The sequence below is a fragment of the Topomyia yanbarensis genome, unplaced genomic scaffold (assembly GCF_030247195.1).
Source record: "Topomyia yanbarensis strain Yona2022 unplaced genomic scaffold, ASM3024719v1 HiC_scaffold_4, whole genome shotgun sequence".
Taxonomy (NCBI): Eukaryota; Metazoa; Arthropoda; class Insecta; order Diptera; family Culicidae; genus Topomyia; species Topomyia yanbarensis.
In genome coordinates, this window is record NW_026683602.1 from 1194514 (window position 1) to 1214993 (window position 20480).

A 20480-nucleotide genomic window follows, 5' to 3' on the forward strand; every position below is an offset into this window, starting at 1 on the left:
ACATTGAAAGAATTTTTGTACATGATATTAGTCATCTTTTAACTAGCAAATTTAAGTTCCACATTTCACCCCATAGAGGGCGTAAACACTAACTTTTCAACGGAGAGAGATAGATATTAGGTGTCTTCTACAAAGTTGTAGAACTAGCCTTCACAGCAATTTGAGTGCGCATGTTCATATTCTTTCTCTCTTTTTTAAAAGTTAGCATTGGCGCCATCTATCCAGTGAAATATGACACTAAAATTTTTCGGTCAAGAGATTATTCATACCATGTACTAAAATGCTTCAAAACATACTATGTAGTTAAACCCAACCATTATTTCGCAAAAAAAAATGTTCGTGGAAATCGATTACTGATTCATCACCATGTGCTGTTAGGCTCCATGCAAAACTAACTCCGACATCGCTCAATTTAAGGTTTCATAACTTCGCCTAAGGAACTTGGATTGCTTTGCAGTCTTCGACAAAGTTGTTGGCTATTAAATTGTCTGTCTTATTTTCACTTCCAGTGATAAACTGATACATACAGTGCCACCTAGCGGTGAATATACAAATTAGAGCGCTTCCTCCATGCAAATTGTCGAAAAATCTCATTCAAATTTGAACACGTTGGTCCAGTAGCTAGACTTTGATTTGGTTCAAATTTGGAGCAGAAACACCTGGAGATACTAGGAATCTATTGTCGATTGAATTATCAGAAATTCGCTTTTTCTGGACAGTTTAATGAACAGGTATCCTTGAAGCGGGTTATTGTACCAACAGTAAAGCTATCACCTTTCGTCTCCAGGTCTAAAATTATTTGCATATATACATGGCACAAATATACACAATACATGAAAACCGACAAGTTTTTTGCATAAAAACACTGCCGATCAGTAGGAGATAAATTATATACACATACACACACACGTCGCCGGAACGAGTACACTATACCGAGTCGATATTCATACTTCTGTTTATTAACCTACTTCAAAAGACCCCCCTCTCCGCCTTTTCCACGTTCCTCACAACTTCGTCATAGAGCACCTCTTTCACTTCGCTACCTATAACGAAATCAAAATGGGTGAACAGCTTATCCGACACCGGATAGCTTCCCACGACATTCGGCAATTCCTGCTCCAGCTGCAGTACATTCAGATAGTTGACCACGTGATCGTTGTACCCGAAATAGGTCCTAACCGGAAGCGTCGCTCGAGACAGGTTGTACCGGGGAACATGCGGACTTCCGTACCGTTGAAAGTTAGTACCCGGATCACGGTAATCAAACTGCCGGAAAATACCGTCCCGAATGATCTGCGCGTAGTGCAGTGCCTGCTTCATAGAAGCACCCGCCGGATAGTGTCCGGAGAAGATCCTCAGTGTTTTCTGTCGAAGAAACAAAAAAAAAAAACTAACACTAGTACACAATCTTGTAATTGCTGATTCGTTTAACTCACTACACCAAGCTTTTCCGGATTCTTTCCGACCATATCGTAGATCACCGTCCGACAGATGGTTTGCTCCGGCGAAGGACACAGCCGTTGGTAGAAAAAATACTGCTTCTCACGGTTCGGCAGAAACTCGGACCGACTGGCAGAGTATAATATATCTGATAGCTTCTGTACTGCCGAAACTACGAATTTCACGAAAACACTTAAACTACGGTGCATGTAGACAGCCGGGGATAGGGCCTGCATTTCGATTATCTTCTCGTTTAACCCATGGCGATCACTTAGCGCTATAAAACATGCCATGGCACCCTGCGAAAAGCCAACATAGTGAAGCCGGCGAGTTCCCGTACGTTCTAGGACATAATCGACAAGTGCCGGGATATCATAGAACCCAATTTCGTGGAAGCTAAAGTCCCAGAACTCTGACGAACTGATACTATATCGTTCATGACTTCGCGAGTAGCGTGTACCGCGAGCATTTCCCATCCACACATCATAACCACGGTTCGCTAGCAGATAGGCTAGACCATGCTTCCGACCGATCAACACCCATTCGGAACTACTACTAAACAGTGAGTGCATCATGAAAACCGGATGCTTTCTTCGTCTTCTCCTTCGGGCCGGAATCCTGAACATCGTCAGCAGATACCCGTCCTCCGTTCGGACCAGGTGTTCTTCCACTTCGTAGCCATACTTGGTGATCAGCTGAGGCTAATTAAGAATGGTTTCTAACATCAGTACGAGCGGTTGAGTCACTAGCGTTTGTATCGTTAACTCACCACCGTCAACAGGGCATCCTCTTCGCTGAACAGAAACGGAGTCGAGCTGTTGCTTGAACCGCCTAGAACAAGCGGAAAAGCTAGGAACAGCAGCAGTATGGAAACGGCAGGGAACATGGTAGATAATGGTTGGAACAAATGATCACACGATAGTCGCAAACATTTCGAGATGAATTCTGAACTATTGCTACGAAGGTGATCACATGGTTCACTAAACCGCATTTGGCACGATTGTTTTTCTTATGGCAATTTCATCGGGCACTAATTGGTGTTAGTTACAAAACATATTGGATCTTGGAACAACAACAACAACAACAACAAAAACACTACCCAGGCCTAGACTATGAACCGTAAGCAAGCGCTTTATTTCACCGACTGTTCACATCTATTAGCGGTCATTATAGCCAGCTCGATTTTTGTGGTTTGAATTAAGCCCGCGTATCGGCAGTGCCAAACAGCGAAGCGCAGTCAATCCCCACCGGGCACGACGCACAGTGGGACCAATCCAAAAAAGGTGGGACAAAACCTATTTGAGGCCTTAGATGTCATTTTAGAGCCAGCATTTCTTCGTAGGATATGATCACAATATTATTGTGCAACTTTTTAAATAGAATATTTTGTTGTTGGACTAAAGTAGAGTACCCGAGCAAAAAATTTTTTTTCAAAAAATTGTTTTAGAGGGTCGATGTCTTCGACAAAGTTGTAGAATATTATGTTTTGAATAACTTCTTCTAAGATACCACAGACATCAGACCTCATATTTGAGGCAAAATTGTTGTTTTTTGGAAATATGACCAAAAAATCAGTTTTGAAGTAGAATACTTCTAACGTTTCAATATGGGGTCCCATTTCAAAAATTTCAGTTGAGAAATTTTCCCAGGTTTGAAATGCGAGTATCTTCCGTTCTACTGGACGAAATCGCAATATTTTTGCACTATCTGATCGGAAATTTGTGCACGTGTTTCGTATTAAATTTCGGAATTACTGCGACTACTATAAATAAACCAAAACAAGGATTTTCAGAAAATCCTTCGGAAACAGCGAGGAAAATGCGCAATTTGCCAGCATATCCCACGCAGAGCCGTCAAAAAGGAGCATGTAAGCGTTTCATTACATACGGGAATGTTATATATACAGGTCACACGAGCTTGTTTTGTATCAGTGGGTGCTCGCTTACCACACGAGCAACATGCTCGTCCGGACGGTACAATGAGCGGTATCATGTTTGCGTTCCCGTACCAAGCGTCATCGCAAGGTTCTTCGTGATAAAATCCAGGGAATCACCAAATTCGGCGTCTGGCTTGTCGTGGTGGTGTAAAATGCATCTCCAATTTAATCTACGAATGCTGATGGTGTGCAGAAAAATGTCATCCGAGATGCCGTGACCTACACTGAACACGCCAAGCGCAAAACCGCAATGAATGTCGTCTATACTCTGAAGCGGCAGGGACGCACTTTGTATGGATTTGGAAGTTGAAAAGGTAGAACTCACTTGTATCATTATAAAAAAGGCCCTTTTCAGGGCCACCAAAACCATTTCAAAGAATAAGTTTGCATTTTCTGTTTCATGGACTGTTTCTCCCTGGAGAGCAATTTGGGTTAAACTCTAAATTATGATTTATTTCAGTACGTAAATTGCAAATATGGTCAGAAACAAACTGGAGTGAAGTGGAAAACATTTTTACTAGGCGCATTCAAAAAAGGTTCCAATTCTCAAACATTTTACCAAGGTGCCGTATTACATTACTCTCTTTACCCTGAGTGTTCGATAATCTCCGTAGTGGAAACACAATTTCAATTTTGTTCTTTATCAAAAATATGTGGTCGACCAACGAAGGGGTGGAGCTTCGAAGAACACATATTGAGGACAACACAAAAAAGGACGAGCTTACATTGTGCTGTAGTCAGGTATAAAAACTCAGCATGCTGTTGCTCACGCTCAGTTCGTTTCCAGCATCAGCATGCAGCAGTTCGTTTGCAGCATCTCCCGCAAAATTCAAACCGCCGTCCGTTTGCTGCTGTCAGAAGAGTTGGCCAAGTACGCCGTCTTCGATGGCACCAAAACTGTTACCATATACACCAGCACCAAGTAAATTTCGAACACTGCCCAAAGAAAAGGCCCTTTTCAGGGCCATCAATTTATCGACAAAGAATGAAATTGAAGTTTTGTTATTACAAGCATCAGCTTGTCAAGAGCGTTGGATGGTAAGTGAGCCACTTGTGAACAATACCGTCGCTTTCACGAGAATGGCACAAAATCAAAAGTTATTTGTGATTTATAGACATTTTAGTGTAATGATTCAATTTACAAAAATCGAACGTTTTCTAACGTTTCGATATAGGTGCTCCGTTTCAAAATTTTCGGCCAGAATGCTGCCTGTTTTTTCAAACGTGAAAATCTGCTGTTGTATTGAATGAAAACCTTCGATTTTTGCGCTGATTGGAAATAGTTGTGACTAATTCTGTAGAATGTACAATTACTGAAATAACGGATTTTGTGAAAGCAGTGGTTGGTCCGTACAATTCGATTCCAAGCGAGCCAGACTAGTTTTCGTTGGAAGGTCCACCTCTGACAATAGAAGTAAACTATTTTATTTTGAATTCAACTACAACTTCCTTGAAAACAGCACAGCTAAAAAACTTTTGGGAAAAACGCGCAAACCTAAATTTTCCACTATAATGGAAACTGCCTGTGCCCAGCCGCACTGCATCATCAAGATTGATAGTAATTCAAGCCGGGAGGAAAGAGGTTGTAAGGCAATGGAAAACGAAAATTTCATTTATATCTTACTGGAATATAATTGGCTGGTCCTGAAAAGAACTTGTTGGTTTGTGGTTTATATTGGGTCACAATTTAGGCCTGCTCGATTGCTGATAGCTGTGAATTTCTCGCAGGGCGACAGTTTCTGTTCAGTAGTGATGAGGCTTCCTAACGCCAACCGTGACTGGGGCACTTTTTCACGGCCTTCGTTGCTTACTGCTTGCGGGGAGGCTTTCCTCCGGTGGACTTACGAGCGGTATGTTTGGTACGGGCCATTTATCAACAAAGAATCGAATTGACATTTTGTTATTACAAGCATCCGAAAGTAGCTTGCCAAGAGCGTTCGATGGCAAGTGAGCTACTTGTGAACAATATAGTAGATTTCACGTAGAATGACACAAAATAAAAAGTTATCATTTGTGTGTTTGTTTACAGTTTCGTGTTTACTAGGCGCATTCAAAAACGGTTTCAATTCTCAAACATTTTACCAAAGTGCCGTATTACATTACTCTTTTTACCCTGAGTGTTCGATAACCTCCGTATTGGAAACACAATTTCAATTTTGTTCTTTATCAAAAATATGTGGTCGACCAACAAAGGGGTGGAGCTACGAAGAACACATATTGAGGACAACACAAAAAAGGACGAGCTTACATTGTGCTGTAGTCAGGTATAAAAACTCAGCATGCTGCTGTTCACGATCAGTTCGTTTGCAGCATCAGCATGCAGCAGTTTGTTTGCAGCATCTCCCGCAAAATTCAAACCGCAGTCCGTTTGCTGCTGTCAGAAGAGTTGGCCAAGCACGCCGTCTTCGATGGCACCAAGTAAATTTTGAACACTGCCCAAAGAAAAGGCCCTTTTCAGGGCCATCAATTTATCGACAAAGAATCGAATTGAAATTTTATTACAAGCATCAGAAAGTGGCTTGCCAAGAGCGTTGGATGGTAAGTGAGCCACTTGTGAACAATATCGTCGCTTTCAAGTCGAATGGCACAAAATAAAAAAGTTATTTGTGTGATTTGTAGACAGGTTAGTGTAATGATTCAATTTACAAAAATGTAGAATGTTCAATTACTGAAAATAACAGTTTTTGTGAAAGCAGTGGTTGGTCCATACAATTCGATTCCAAGCGAGCCAGACTAGTTTTCGTTGGAAGGTGCATCTCTGACAATAAAAATAAACTATTTTATTTTGAATTCAACTACAACTTCTTTGAAAACAACACAGCTAAAAACTTTTGGGAAAAACGCGCAAACCTAAATTTTCCACCATAATAAAAACTAGTGCCCCCGCCGCACAGCATCATCAAGATTGATAGTTATTCAAGCCGGGAGGAAAGGGAGAGGGAGGTTGTAAGGCAATGGAAAATTTCATTTATAATAATAATACTTTATAATTGGCTGGTTCTGAAAACAACTTGTTGGTTTGTGGTTTATTTTGGGTCACAATTTAGGCCCGCTCGATTTCTGATAGCTGTGAATTTTTCGCAGGGCGACTGTTTCTGTTCGGTAGCGATGAGGCTCTTAACGCCAACCGTGACTGGGGCACTTTTACACGACCTTCGTTGCCAACCAGCCCCCTGTCAAGAACGACGTCTCTGTACAGCCAGCATCACTGCCATGAAAGGCAAAACATTGATTTTGAACCGAATGATTAGAAGCTGTATTTAGTTACAAAATGTCGATTAAATTAAATTATTAAATCATCCCACAAGATGCAAAACGTCGTGTGAAATGCTTGAATATCGAGCATAGTGCCGAACATAATTCTTTGTTTGGGGCTTTATAGCTATAACGCCCCATATATGTCGGTCGCTGTCAAACTCCATATGATGGTATAGGGTTGCCAGGGGGTTGTTGCCAACTGCTTGCGGGGAGCCTTTCTTCCGGTGGACTTACGAGCGGTTTGTTTGGTACAGGCCATGTAGCGAAAAATGCTGATCTGCTACTTCTCTGATGCTGGTAGTAGGACGACGGTCAAACGCTCGTTTGCGTGCCTTCATTCATAAAAGTTCAACAATATTTTCAAAGAATGTTGCAAATTGTCAACTTGATAATTCCAAAAATACTCCAAATAAACTATGAATGTGCTAAAGTCGACAAAATCGCATAGAAATTGCTTATTCCAGAGCAGAATTTACCGGTCTAAAGTGTATTCTACTTCACTCCGGTTATGTCTCTGACATTACCCACCCATCTTTTTTTCGACTTTTCCATGCTATATACCTTAATTGATTAATTTAATATGTTCTACAAACTTGCAGGTAATATTAAAGTACAACTTTTTGTTGAAGGAACTAATAACCTAAAATCAATATTTTGGCTTCTAAAACTATATTTCATATAAATTTACTCTATTTTCATCAAAGATTTCTGTTTTTAGATGCACTTTTGTGCAGCCAAACTTCGGCTATTCCGATACTCTATTATTCGTAGAATAAAATTAATACAACATAGAAACAGGATATAGTTGGACGCGTTGTTTGGGTGACCATTCATGTACGACGGTTTATAACACAAAATGTGTTTATATTATTTTTAAATTATATACATTATTAGCTATTAACAAAATCTTATATTTTGTACGCACTTGCAAGCATATAGAATATATTGAGTTGATCAATTACGATTACAATATGAAAAAGTGAAAAAAATAATATAAATTTTGAATTTAAACTGCCAAAGAACAATGAATTCGGCTCAAAAAATAAATAAATGGTATTTTCAACAAAATTGTTCCAAATACAATATTTGACAACTTTGCTGAAGACCTCAACCATTTAAAGAAAATTTTATTTTTTTAGTTCGGGATTTCTACTTTAGTTTAACCAATAAGATTAGTTCTACAAATTCATAAAAGTAGAACAATACCTATTTGAGACCTTAGATATTATAGAACCTAAGTGTGTGGAAAAATATTCACAACATAATTGAATCATTTCTTTTTTTAGATGGTTGAGGACTTCAGTAAAGTTGTATAATATTCAATTTCGAACATTTTTGTTAAAAATACCTTATACATACGGTAGATTTATTTTTTAATCTGAAATCGTTGTTCTTTGGCAGTTTAAATTCAAAATTTATATTATTTTTTCATTTTGTAACCGTAATTGATCAACTCAATATGTTCTACATGCTTGTAAGTGCGTGCAAAATATAAGATTTTGGTAATAACTAATAATGTATATAAATTAAAAATAATATAAGCACATTTTATGTTATAAACCGTCGTACATGAATGGTCACCCAAACAACGCGTCCAACTATATCCTGTTTCTATGTAGTATTAATTTTATTCTACGAATAATAGAGTATCGGAATAGCTAAAGTTTGGCTGCACAAAAGTGCACCTAAAAACAGAAATCTTTGATGAAAATAGAGTAAATTTATATGAAAAATAGTTTTAGAAGCCAAAATATTGATTTTAGGTTATTAGTTCCTTCAACAAAAAGTTGTATTTTAGTGTTACCTGCATGTTTGTAGAACATATTAAATTAATCAATTAAGGTTTTTGGCATGGAAATATTGAAAAACTGATTTTTTGATCATATTTTCAATAAACAACAATTTTGCCTCAAATTTGAGGTCTGATGTCTGTGGTATCTTAGAAGAAGTAATTCAAAACATCATATTCTACAACTTTGTCGAAGACATCGACCCTCTAAAACAATTTTTTGAAAAAAATTGTTTTGCTCGGGTACTCTACTTTAGTCCAACAACAAAATATTCTATTTAAAAAGTTGCAGAATAATATTGTGAACATATCCTACGAAGAAATGTTGGCTCTAAAATGACATCTAAGGTCTCAAATAGGTTTTGTCCCACCTTTTTTGGATTGGTCCCACTGTGCGACGTGGTGCTGGTGTGTATTTCTTTCTTTTTTCCAAGAAGTAATAGATGAGACGGAGGAGAGAGAGACCTTAATGAACTCTCGCTTACCGTCTATAGTAATTTGCCGGATGACGGTTGGGGGGTGAGATATTTATCAAACGTTCGCCAATCGTTAGCCTTAATCAGGATCGCGTCTTGTGAATGGAATAGGAATTCTGCGGGGTACTGCTTTGGGAAGTTTGAAGCGTTCCCGCTCTCTGGGTTTATAACTGATGTAAAGAATGTCAGAACAGGAGCATACGCAGGTCTGACAGTTGCCGTGTATTTTCTATTCGTTATGGAATTTGCGTTTCGACTTCGTCTCATCAGAATCCCACACTAGTGATAGGACTTGTGGGACATCACGCAGGACTAGGGGTTTACACAGAAACACAAAGTGTTTTCGTTTTTTGGAGCTAACGTCTATTCGACGCTAGCTTAGTTCTGTCACTAAGTTAGTGCCGGATTCTGATGAGACGAACTCGAAACGAAAATTCCATAGCTAATAGTTATAAAGCGAATATTGTTGCAAAGTTTCAATACATGTTTCGATTTTTCTTTCGTTTTAGCAGAGGAAAAGTGCCATCGAAATTAATAACACACGATTCTACATTGTTCAAGCTTTAAACTACCAGTAGGAGATCACCTATTACAATTCAACAAACGTCGCTGATAGCGCAGCGAAAAACGATCATAAATCTACCACAAAGTCCGTTACGTCAAGTTCCAAGTTTATGTTACGAAGTCCAACGGTCAATTGCAGCACTGCTGTTTATTTATGTCTGCACTAAAATGTACTTATATGCTGCTTCAAAACAATGTATGGCGTAAGGCTGCTCCAAATCAACCGTTTAAACGAAGGAGATGTATCGGAAACGTGAAAAACATTCCCACAGTTGATCAGAAAAAAACAATCATATTGAAAGCGACGCGGTTTATTTTGAGCGATGCTCCCGAAAGCGCTGCTGACCTTAGTCTAAGTCGTCAACTAGTTCCTATATATCTCTACATTAATATGCAAGATAGGATGTCGCATATCTCTTTGATGTAATGACTTCGTCTAAATGCGAGATAACACTAGCGGCGAAATGCGTAAAACGTAAAACGTCACTAATCAATGATAATAAAATATTAATAGCTAACGTGACCTAATCCTTGACTGGTGTCGAGGTAAGGCTCGAACAGAAAGCTATGTCGCTGAACGCAGTATTATCACTGAAAACCATTCGATGAAGAAAATAACAAAACAAATTCTTGTTTTCCTAATTAGTTGATTTTAACAGAAAAATGAAAAACGTAACTAAATGTTCTCTTAATTTTGCGAGATTCTCAAATAATAGTTATTGAAAATTATTATTGATTTTGATTCAAGACGCACATCATACGAAATGACAGCAAAGTAGCCAAGATGCACACCTTACTGGAATACATCAAGGTAGCGAGAGTCTATTCATACACGCTGGGCATAACGGTTATGCAGGTAGGTACTTGTCTCAGCTTGGAAAGCTTGTTTTAGCCCGGACGCAACTACCTGAACCAGTACACAAAAATCAGAAATTCAACTGACCTCATTTTGGTTTTGCCTAGTTTTTCTTTAAAAATATTTCAATACAGGAATGATTTTGATTGACATTTTTTCAATACATGTATACTGAAAGTTGAAAGTATTGTCGAAGATTGTCAAAATCATTCTATTTCGGATTTAGTCGATTATATAGTAAAATTTCAATTATTAACAAATGTAATATGTAATATGCAATACGATAATTATTTTTCATCTTTTGAGATTCCAAACTAGATCTGGAATAAGTATGAAGTTTTTTTGTAGTGCTGGCTGACTAAATAGAAAAGAAATAAAAATTATTCCTTTCATCTAAAATTGAAATCATCAATCAATTACCAACAATCCTTAAATAGCTTTGGTTATTTCGTCGCATTTAAGAGTGCAGTTTATAAAAAGATAACATTATGAGAAACATAACTCTATATTATATTTACGTGTGGATTACTGGCATACGGAGTATTTCAACAATTTAATTCCATACCTTCATCCGTCGGTCGGTGAAACAAAACGTTTGAAATATCGTATGTTGTATTTTACGATGAAGCAGTTTAATTCAACAATGAGATTAGTTGAATTCCAATCGTTTGTGTCTTGGCTGAAAAGATAGTGTAACGGCATATGCAATTGTATTTGAACTAAAACAAGCGTTACAAGCTGAGACAAGCTTTTCAAGCTTTAGCTCAGGTAGGCTTTTTAAGTTTTGTGCTAGGCTGAAACGTTCATGTCCAGACTGAAACTGACAGCTTCAAACCAACAACGTTGGATTATTGTTTTCAACAAAAATTTAGTTCGCCCAAATATTAACTAGACGAAACCAAAAACTCAACTAATTTTTTAGTTGAAATTGTGATGAATCGGTTTTCCGTGTAGAGATCGATTTGCAAAGTTTTGAAACTACCCGAACAACATCACTTCTCTCTCTCTCTCGCTACAAAAACCAATCTAAGGTTGGGTAGATTTTTAAAATCGAGTTCGGACGCTCCGTCTGTTCGAACCTTTTTAGTGATAAACTAGTTTCAAAGTCAACACCTTGACTGGAAGAAGAGAGGAGACGGTAGGCGGTGAAGCTTGCTTTAATGTATGGAGATATTTTGGACAGAATTATGTTAATAGCAAGTGGCATTAGTAGAAAATTTAACCAACTGAACTTAGATTTATTGACGTTGCGTTTGACATATGCTTATTGGTGTAAGATTTTGACCTACAATATCTAAAAGAAACAACGTAATCTATAACCAATTAATAGCTTTTTCATTTTTACACGATGCTACACCGGCGTACTACAAAAAAAGTCTTATTACACCCATGTTTAAATGAATGTAGCACCGACATCGCCAGTGTAGTGGAATGTCGAAAACAAAAATTCCTTGAAATTCAGCTGTTTTTGGCAGCTATGTCTTTGATCTAGAAGTTGAAATTCGCAATCATTCCAACGACAAGCAGTTTGTCGCACATTTTTTTCTCTCTTAGTAGGCCAGAGACCTCAATTTAACCACCCAAGAAAAGTGTGAATAGTTGCTGACAATGCAGCATGGTAGCACGATAATTTCGCGCCTTCGAACCTAGTGATTTCAAACTGTGCTTTGAACAGAACCCACCTACTTGGATCTCTGCTCTGTGCCTACTAACAGCAGCCTCATTCAGCACCCTAGCAATATTCCGTTACAAAGCGTTTCATTCGCTCCGTCTGACGTACATTGCGAATCTCGCGAGTAATGGGCTAGTGAGAGAAATTATCGCGCGCGTGCAAAGAAACATATTCATCGCAGTCCACGCCGGTCGTCATATGAAACTCTTTATTTCTCTAACTCTCTCCGATCCTCTCTGAATCACCTACAAATGATTCTCTGAGCGCGTCACGAAAGTAGCCGATAATCGGTAGGTTGATATTCAAGCGAATGGAAAAACAACATAATCATGCTGTATTTGTTTTGGGAGGAGTTTGAATGATGATAGCTACGTCTCGGATCGACAGCAGCACACTTCCGTTTACGAAGCCCTTTTACTATTCTTATACAAGAAAGGTATGGAAACAGGTGAATCTTTGAACATTTTTTCCCTTTTTTAACTGGGCGAATTGGGTCCGTGTGTGAGGCATCCCAGGTAACCACCAAGCATCAAAACATGCAGTAAAGCAGCACATTGTTTGCATTTCAGATGCTTCATGCCGTATATTAGCATTTTGAAGGCAAAACTGTTGTAAATTAGCAGGTAAAGAGCTATCAAAATTTCAAAACATGATTTTTGGATATTATAAGTAGAGTAGAATGGGATCAAATATGTATAGGGGTACAATAGGTATATGCCATTATCTTCGCCATGTTATCGCAGAGGTCGCTCGTTTTGCGTAAATTAGATACATGGTATAGAACATCGTTGACGACTGCCATTTCGACTGTTACTGTGAATCAGCTGTATCAGTTATGGCATCGATTATTTTTCCGCGTGTTATTCTGCGAAAACGCATTGTCGTTCGTCCTCAGTATAGTACATTTAATCAATGTAAAAAATGTCAAATGAGTTTTTTCTTACGTAAAAAGCACGAGTTTTGCCTCGGTTTTTCGATATTTTTATTTTTTTTTAAATATGCACATCAACATAAAACATACGCTTGGGGGAACGATGGGGGCACTACAGGTCATTACTATAATGTAAATTTGAATTATTTTGACAGTAAAATTGTGCGCATTTTCGTGCGAAAAACGCCAAAATGAAGTGAAGAGGACATAAAGAAAGCAATTGCATCTGATCAAGATGGCGCAAGAATTCGATCAAGCTCTAAACAATTCGAAGTTCCGTTCGGAACATAACGTGCTCGTGTGAAAGGAAAGTGCTCGTCATCAATGAAAGCGCGTCGGATATTTCGCGTGAGTTAGCAATATAATAATTTAAGGTGTTGTTAAAGTGGATAATTGAATAAACATGATCTAAAAAGAGAAGCAAAAGGAATAAAAAAACTAAGCTACCACGTGAGCCAGAATGCACATCTTCCATTCCACACTCTGGCGACGACGAGGACACCGAAGAAGTCATTCACAAGTACAATACCAAACGCAGCTGCTAAAAACACGTTATTCCAACATCTCCTTCCGCGGTTTCATGATTTTTACATCATTTGCCACTTCCTCGTTGTATTACCTGAACGACGGCAATGGTTTCCATTTATTATTTGTGTTAATAATTTCTAAATAAACTGCAGTATTCATGCTCTTCAAATAAAAGTTGAACCGCTGATGTTCTAGGCGTGTACATGGTTTTCTTTAACCTTGAATATAGTGGCCTATCGCAACATGGAAAAAAGTACTCTCTCCTTATTGGATTAAGCTTGAAAAATATTTAGCCGAACATAAAACCATTGCTGTCCAAATGTTATCAGATGTATAACGAATACTTATTTGTCAAAATCAGTGCAAAAACATAATCACAAATCAAATTGACCTATTGACCCCCCCCCCCCTACTCTGCTTGTATCTTTTAATAATAGAAGCTGGAATTTTGATGCTATTTTTGGGTAAATAATGCAAGATATAAAAAATATCACAATTGCCATCTTTTTGAAGATGTGTGCTAGAAAGTATGGTATTTCACATGATGCGGTATTTAGTGTTAAGTGCCCCAATCGAAGATGATGGCATTTGGAAAGCTTATATTTCTACAGCTCTTACAACAGAAATGTATAGGATTCGCTCAAACTATGGAAAATTATCAAAGCCTGCTTGCCCCTGAAGATAAAGGAACATCCCTTCGAAACGTTGCACTATGGGAAGGCATGTGACCAAAAAAAGAAATCAAAAGCTACATCAACTTCAATTTAATTCAATTCTATACTAAGTGTTTATATATACTAGCATTAAGGAAATCCTTGGGTATCTCAGAAAAATATTCTACCTAATTGGGTAATATGGAAGTTTGAAGATAAAAACTCTGAAAATAGAAATTCCACGTGCGTTTTTTGAAATTTTTCCTTTCTCTATTGTATTTTGAATAAAACATATGTTCAAATTAAAAACTAAGATTACCTCGTTTGTGATGATATTATGGGCAGGGCATATTCATTGTATTGGTATGGGATTTTATGAAAAATTCTATATTCGCTCTATGCTGAGAACATATGACCATTTCATTATAATTATTTGTTTCATTCAGCATTCGTTTTATTCATTATATTCATTTGAGTTATTTTTTCTATTTTATTCGCTTCATTCTTTGGAGTAATTCTGATCAGTTCATTCATTTCGTTGATTTTTTTCATATCATTCTTTTAACTTATTTTACTTACTGTTTTACTGTTTTTATGCATTTTATTGAATTTTTCAAGTTCATGCATTTTCAGTTTTTTTCATTTCACTAATCTGACCAATCAACTAATTTGATTCATTTATTCAAATAATTTGATTTATAGTAATCATGGTACTCTTTTTATGAATTTGATAACTTTTTTTTTATTTTTGTGCTCTAATAATTTTTAAATTTCATTTATTTTATTGAATTTCTTTAATTTATTCAGTTTATTCGAGGCATTATTCGTGCAGAACTCGAAACTGTGTTCATCCCATGTGAACATTTACATATTCGCCTGGGTTTCTGAAAGTTTGCGCGGACGGCGAATCTAATGTTTAATTTTGAGTGTGGGGTTCAGGTGCTAGAAGAGACTCATTAGAGTTCCCGGCAATATCGTTCTGAAGCTAGTTTTCTAGTACATATGAGCGTCATTCAATTTGTTTTTTAGATTGGTCCTACTGAAGGCATGAACTTAGGCTGCTTGGAGCGAGGGTAAGGGCTTCCGAACGTGATCGGTCCAAGATCACGCGGGAATGCACGTTTGTATAATCGCACGTTTTTATGCTTGCGTGAATGATCGCAATTGCATGTTCTAGTTAAACACGATTGCATTATCGCGTGGGGCTTGAGCATTTATATGTTAACGGGTTTGGTCGCGTCTATAAATTCGTTTGTATAACCGAGTAATCGCTTGCATGTTACCTTGGGCTTTTAATGTTTCACACAGTGGTCGAAAACGTCAAAAACGCGAACTTAATTCACTAGAGTCCAAACCATCGAATATATTACCAGGGTGACAAATTCCATGGAGATTTACGATTAAACTAATATTAATTGTTGTTAATTGATGTCCTACGCTCAAACTGATACATGTAATATTGCTTAAAGGTGATTGAAATACTAGCAATCCCTTCAGCCTATGTGAGGGCGAAATTAAACTAATTAATATTTTTTTGACCAGTCTGCTTTCTCATCTCTAGATCAGAAATCAAAAGTGCACCGCTTGCAAATAGCATAAACAAAAAAAAAATACCCCTGTATCGCGTCGCTTAAATATGTACGTGTACCATATATACACTACAAAGTACCGTTGCCCCCAACTGCTAGTGAAATGAGTGAAACACAAAAATTTCGCCCATTACGGGAGAATACAATCGCGATTGACCTTTCGCAGACCCGTCTTAGACCTACAGTGCGCGAGGTGGAACATTTGATCAAGTAGAGAATGGATCATGTTCTAACAGAAGTTTCACACATACAGCTACATCATACGAGACAATACGTTCAACTCCTTAGCCGAGGCAGAAAGCTAGTAGCGAAGAACAACATGAAACACGATGTCGAATATGAAAACGTCTAAACCAAGATTCCCGTATATATGGAATCTGTTATAAACGACACTTGGAGAAACTTTTTCCCTGACATTCTCGTCGGTGTTCGGGTAGAGAGAATGCGACTGAACCAACCTATACCGTCTTACTTGACGGTATATATTAGTTCTGTAACCAGACGGCATACTACGGTAAGCCAAGCGCCAAAACAACTAAAGAAAACTCATCTACTACAACCAACACCACCAAACAGACTTCAATATCTGCAGACTCATCACAAATCACAGGCGACCAAAAATAAATCCAAAACCATATTCCACGGTATCCTCAAGCCAATAGTCAACATACCGAGGGAAGAAATAAACATGCCAAAGTCACTCGCAAACACAAAAAGCAGTAGAAGACGAAAGATTAGTCTGTAAGATTTTATGTCTGTTTCCAATGACCCCGCCACTTCTAGTCTTCCGATCTGTATATTTCACATCCTTGCTCTCCCTTGGGTACTATGGCTTTAAAATTTCATAACTTTCTCTACTCATTAATTTCTAGCTAATTTAACGTCGTTAACACGTAAAAAAAATTATGTTCATAATATTTGATAGTTCATAAGAAAGAAACGTGAATAACTTATAACTAGGGCTCAATTTCACGAAATAATTGATTTTGGTGAAAGAAAAAGGCGAAATATTTTTGAAAACATTTCGTAAAATTTTGATTAAAAGTATTTTGTCATTTCACATTTAGAATCACATTTTACACTAAAATTATCAATTAAAAAGAAATTTAAAAAAAAATATTTACTGTTATTGTTAGAAATTTAAATATGGCTTTTCTTGTCATAATTTTTACATACATTTTTAGTATAACATTTTTCAGATGTTTTTACGTGGAAGTAATCATTCCATGTATTTTTTCACGGATACTACGACCTTTCAAAAAATTGCTCTCGAATCAAAATGATATTTATTGATTGTGGAAAACGTTTAGTTTTCCATGTCGGTAACGGTTTTCAAAACTTTTAGACGAATTTTGGTGGAATTACTCGATTAGGTTAATTGTTTACCCCTTCCGAAAATTTTTCAAATGCTGCGTAATACGAGTTTTATTAATATTGCCCTAATGAAACGTTTAGTAATACACAAAAAGCAATCGATCTTTAGATTTGCAATTTAAACGATCATCACCCAAAACGACCATCCCTAACGTATCGATCGGACGTAATCAGACGCGCCCCGCTACCGACACTCCCAAGAAGCTGCTGTATAGAGCATCTTTCTCCGGTTGTAAACAAACACCGCACCGCCACATCGCAGCAGGCCCTGATACGAGCTGGTATCATATATGCATAAGCCATACCCACCTACCAGTTACGAGCCTACCGACCGCCGCAGGTCAATCCCAAGTGTACAACGCTCTCGTTCAGGGCAATCTCGTTTCGTGTACCTCCCTTCCACGCGCGTACCTGTCTGTACCTACAAAGTACCGACAGCTGGAATCTCAAACTGCTTTTCCCGCTGCAGGTCCGCGGTGCGGCAAACGATCGCGTGCCATTACCCTCGCGGTGTGACCCTCCTCCTCCTCCTCCTCCTCACTCACTCGATGAGATTTACTTCCTAGTAGAACAACTTGCTCTGAGCAGGCCCCAGCCGGCAATGATGGGCTGTGCCGATGCAGGGTCATCATCGCGACATGCTACTATCCTCCCCGGGTGCAGTCGTAGGTCGCCAGGTTCGTAGCGCGAGCGTCAAATGCATTTCTATAGAACTTACAGCCTGATGAACTTGATCACAGTTGATCTTGGCTTAGTTCTGATCAGAACGTCGTCACAGGCACACACTAAGGTTCCGCGATTCAGTCTCGGGGAAATGGTTACCGTCAGTTGGTGGGTTTTCTTTGCTTGCACTCTCTGGACTACGAGTGCACCGGCTACGGATGAAGATCTTGACGGAGAGAACGATATCGGGCCGATTAAAAAGGATACGTGGTTTAAGGTTGATGACGAGGATGGCGATTTGACGGTTGTAAGTATGACCGGGTTCGCAGCAAGTGTGAGTGCGAGTACAAATAGTTCTTGGTTTGCAGCCGGAGTTGATCACCAAGTATGGCTACCAGATGGAAAGCCACGCAGTGACTACGGAAGATGGCTACATGTTAACAATGTTCCGTATATTTCCACGACAACCATCGGAAACGAAGAAGTTCCCTGTCTTAATGGTTCATGGTTTTCTCGGTAGTTCGGCCGACTTCGTGGTCAGTGGTCCGAACAATAGCTTAGCTTACCTTCTCGCCGAAAACGGGTACGACGTATGGCTAGCAAACGTGCGTGGGACGCGCTATTCGAGGAATCATACGACTATGCTGGTTGAAACATTCGAGTATTGGGACTTTTCATGGCACGAAATTGGCTACTACGATCTACCAGCGATGATCGATCATGTCTTGAATAAAAGCAGTGCGTCAAAGCTACAATACATTGGGCATTCCCAAGGTTGCACAACCTATTTCGTGATGAGCAGTACTCGACCGAAGTATAACAAAAAGATTGTTCTTATGACAGCACTGGCCCCTGCTGTTATCATTACACGTGTCCGAAGCCCAATTCTTCGTGTTATGTTGGAGATACAGGACCAGTTGAAAGAGGTTCTGGATTCTTTGAATATTTACGAAATACCGTATGTCGGGAACAGACATCACATCATTGATGCAGTGTGTCCACCTGAAGAAAAGAACAATCTTTGTACGCAACTGATTGGACAGATAACGGGACCTCACCCAGAAATGTGGGATCAGGTAAGTCGATCTCTCAGAGTGCATATGAAGAATATAATCCTAACCCCTTCTTCCCGCTTAACAGCGACTGGCCAACATCTACATGGGTCACGCCCCATCCGGCGCCGCTACCAAGCAGCTGTACCACTACAATCAACTAACCCGCAGCTGGCTTTTCCGGCAGTATGACTACGGCAAGAAGGGTAACCTGCAGACGTACAGCAACTGGAAACCTCCAAACTACAATTTGAAGCTTTCGTCCGCTCCGGTGCAGATCTACTACGGACTAAACGACTGGATGGTGCACCCTCGCGACGTCCAGCAGTTTGCCGCGATGCTCCCGCGCCTTGTAGCATCCAGTGCCGTTGCGGATAGAAAATTCAATCACATTGATTTCCTGCTGGCGAAAAATGTCCGCACGCAGGTTTACGATAAGCTAATGCCGGTGCTGGAACGATACAACAATAATAATCACATTACCGATTGATCACAGGCCGTGTGTTGTTCGAGCGTGGGATTTGTTTTGTTCTAGCGCGAACCTTATCGCGCCGCGCGAGTTGATGATTGGGAAGGGAACCGCGGGTCCCGGTATAGGCGGCGATTTGATTCGTTTGGCGTCATTCCTGTAGGTATTATTACGATGTAATTGGTTGCCCCTTATGCAAGCAGCGATGGGGGTAAACGGGCGTGTAATCGAAGCATGCCATTTTTATTTGCGCTTTACGTGCACGGAGAAAAAATCACAAAATTTTTCAACGCATTTCATCGTGGCTCACTAAAGTTTTTTAAGAAAGTAATATAAGCTTAACAGTAAATATAGATCACAATACTGTTGCGTATTAACAATTGCCATAATTGTTGATGATAAAGTGTGCATGATACTACACCCAACAGTGACTGTTCAAAATGATTTGTGTTTGTGGAAACTGTCGTTGATGATCGGAAAAATTGACCATGATTATTCCGCATATTATTATGATTTGCATGCATCAACTTCGTAGGCAAACAGGAAATTTTGAGTTCATTTTTATACAGGACATCCGTTTGCCAAACTATAGGCCTAATACCAAAAATTAGGCTAGCGGATAGGCTTCAGGTTTTTCAAAGTCCACCAATCGTATTATTATTCTGAAATCGGCGGATCGATAGCGGCCAAAAAATCTGGCCAAATCGATCGTTTCCAAATGATGAGGGTTTTGTATCATTATAGTTATATAACACGGTGCTACAGTGATTTTGTATTTTTCATGTGACCTAGTATAGGTTGTAGATCTCATTAAATGCAACACAAAACAATGTTTGGAAAATATTGTAAACCCTCAAAATCTTGATTTATAGAGGAAAAAAGTTTTTTAGGGGTTTTCGACAATCAAAAATTTGCTGTACTGATCTAAATTGCTATATTTTTGCACTATCTGATCGGAAATATGTGCACTTATATTGCATTTGAATCCGTAAAATGTACGTCTACTATAGATAACGAAAATAATGTATTTTGTGCAAGTTGTAATTATCTGCGCAGATTGGTTCGTACAATTCAACCAAGCAGCGAGCGTTGCTAGGACTGCCCCTTTGTTATCCAATGAACTGCGCCACGTATAAAAACGGCACATAAGTAAAAAATCGTCAGTTTGCTCTCTGATCTCGTAGTAGCTGCCATGTTTTGTGTCCGCTCAAACTCTTCAGTAGTACTATC

The 20480-nt window shown here is 38.8% G+C and overlaps 2 protein-coding genes across 2 annotated transcripts; one reads left to right on the plus strand and one right to left on the minus strand.

The window, feature by feature from the left end:
* Positions 1–969: 969 nt before the first annotated feature.
* LOC131695408 (lipase 1-like) lies at positions 970–2571 on the minus strand. The gene is made up of 3 exons (XM_058983892.1): positions 2210–2571; positions 1437–2141; positions 970–1365 (listed from the first exon to the last, which is right to left on the minus strand). Exons 1-3 carry the CDS (start codon positions 2429–2431, stop codon positions 970–972), a joined length of 1323 nt encoding a protein of 440 aa, XP_058839875.1. The 5' UTR covers positions 2432–2571.
* Positions 2572–17765: 15194 nt separating this feature from the next.
* Positions 17766–19274, plus strand: LOC131695382 (lipase 1-like). Its single transcript, XM_058983854.1, has 3 exons — positions 17766–18036; positions 18098–18805; positions 18870–19274. The coding sequence occupies exons 1-3, from the start codon at positions 17791–17793 to the stop codon at positions 19269–19271; spliced, it is 1356 nt and encodes a 451-aa protein (XP_058839837.1). The 5' UTR covers positions 17766–17790; the 3' UTR covers positions 19272–19274.
* Positions 19275–20480: the final 1206 nt, after the last annotated feature.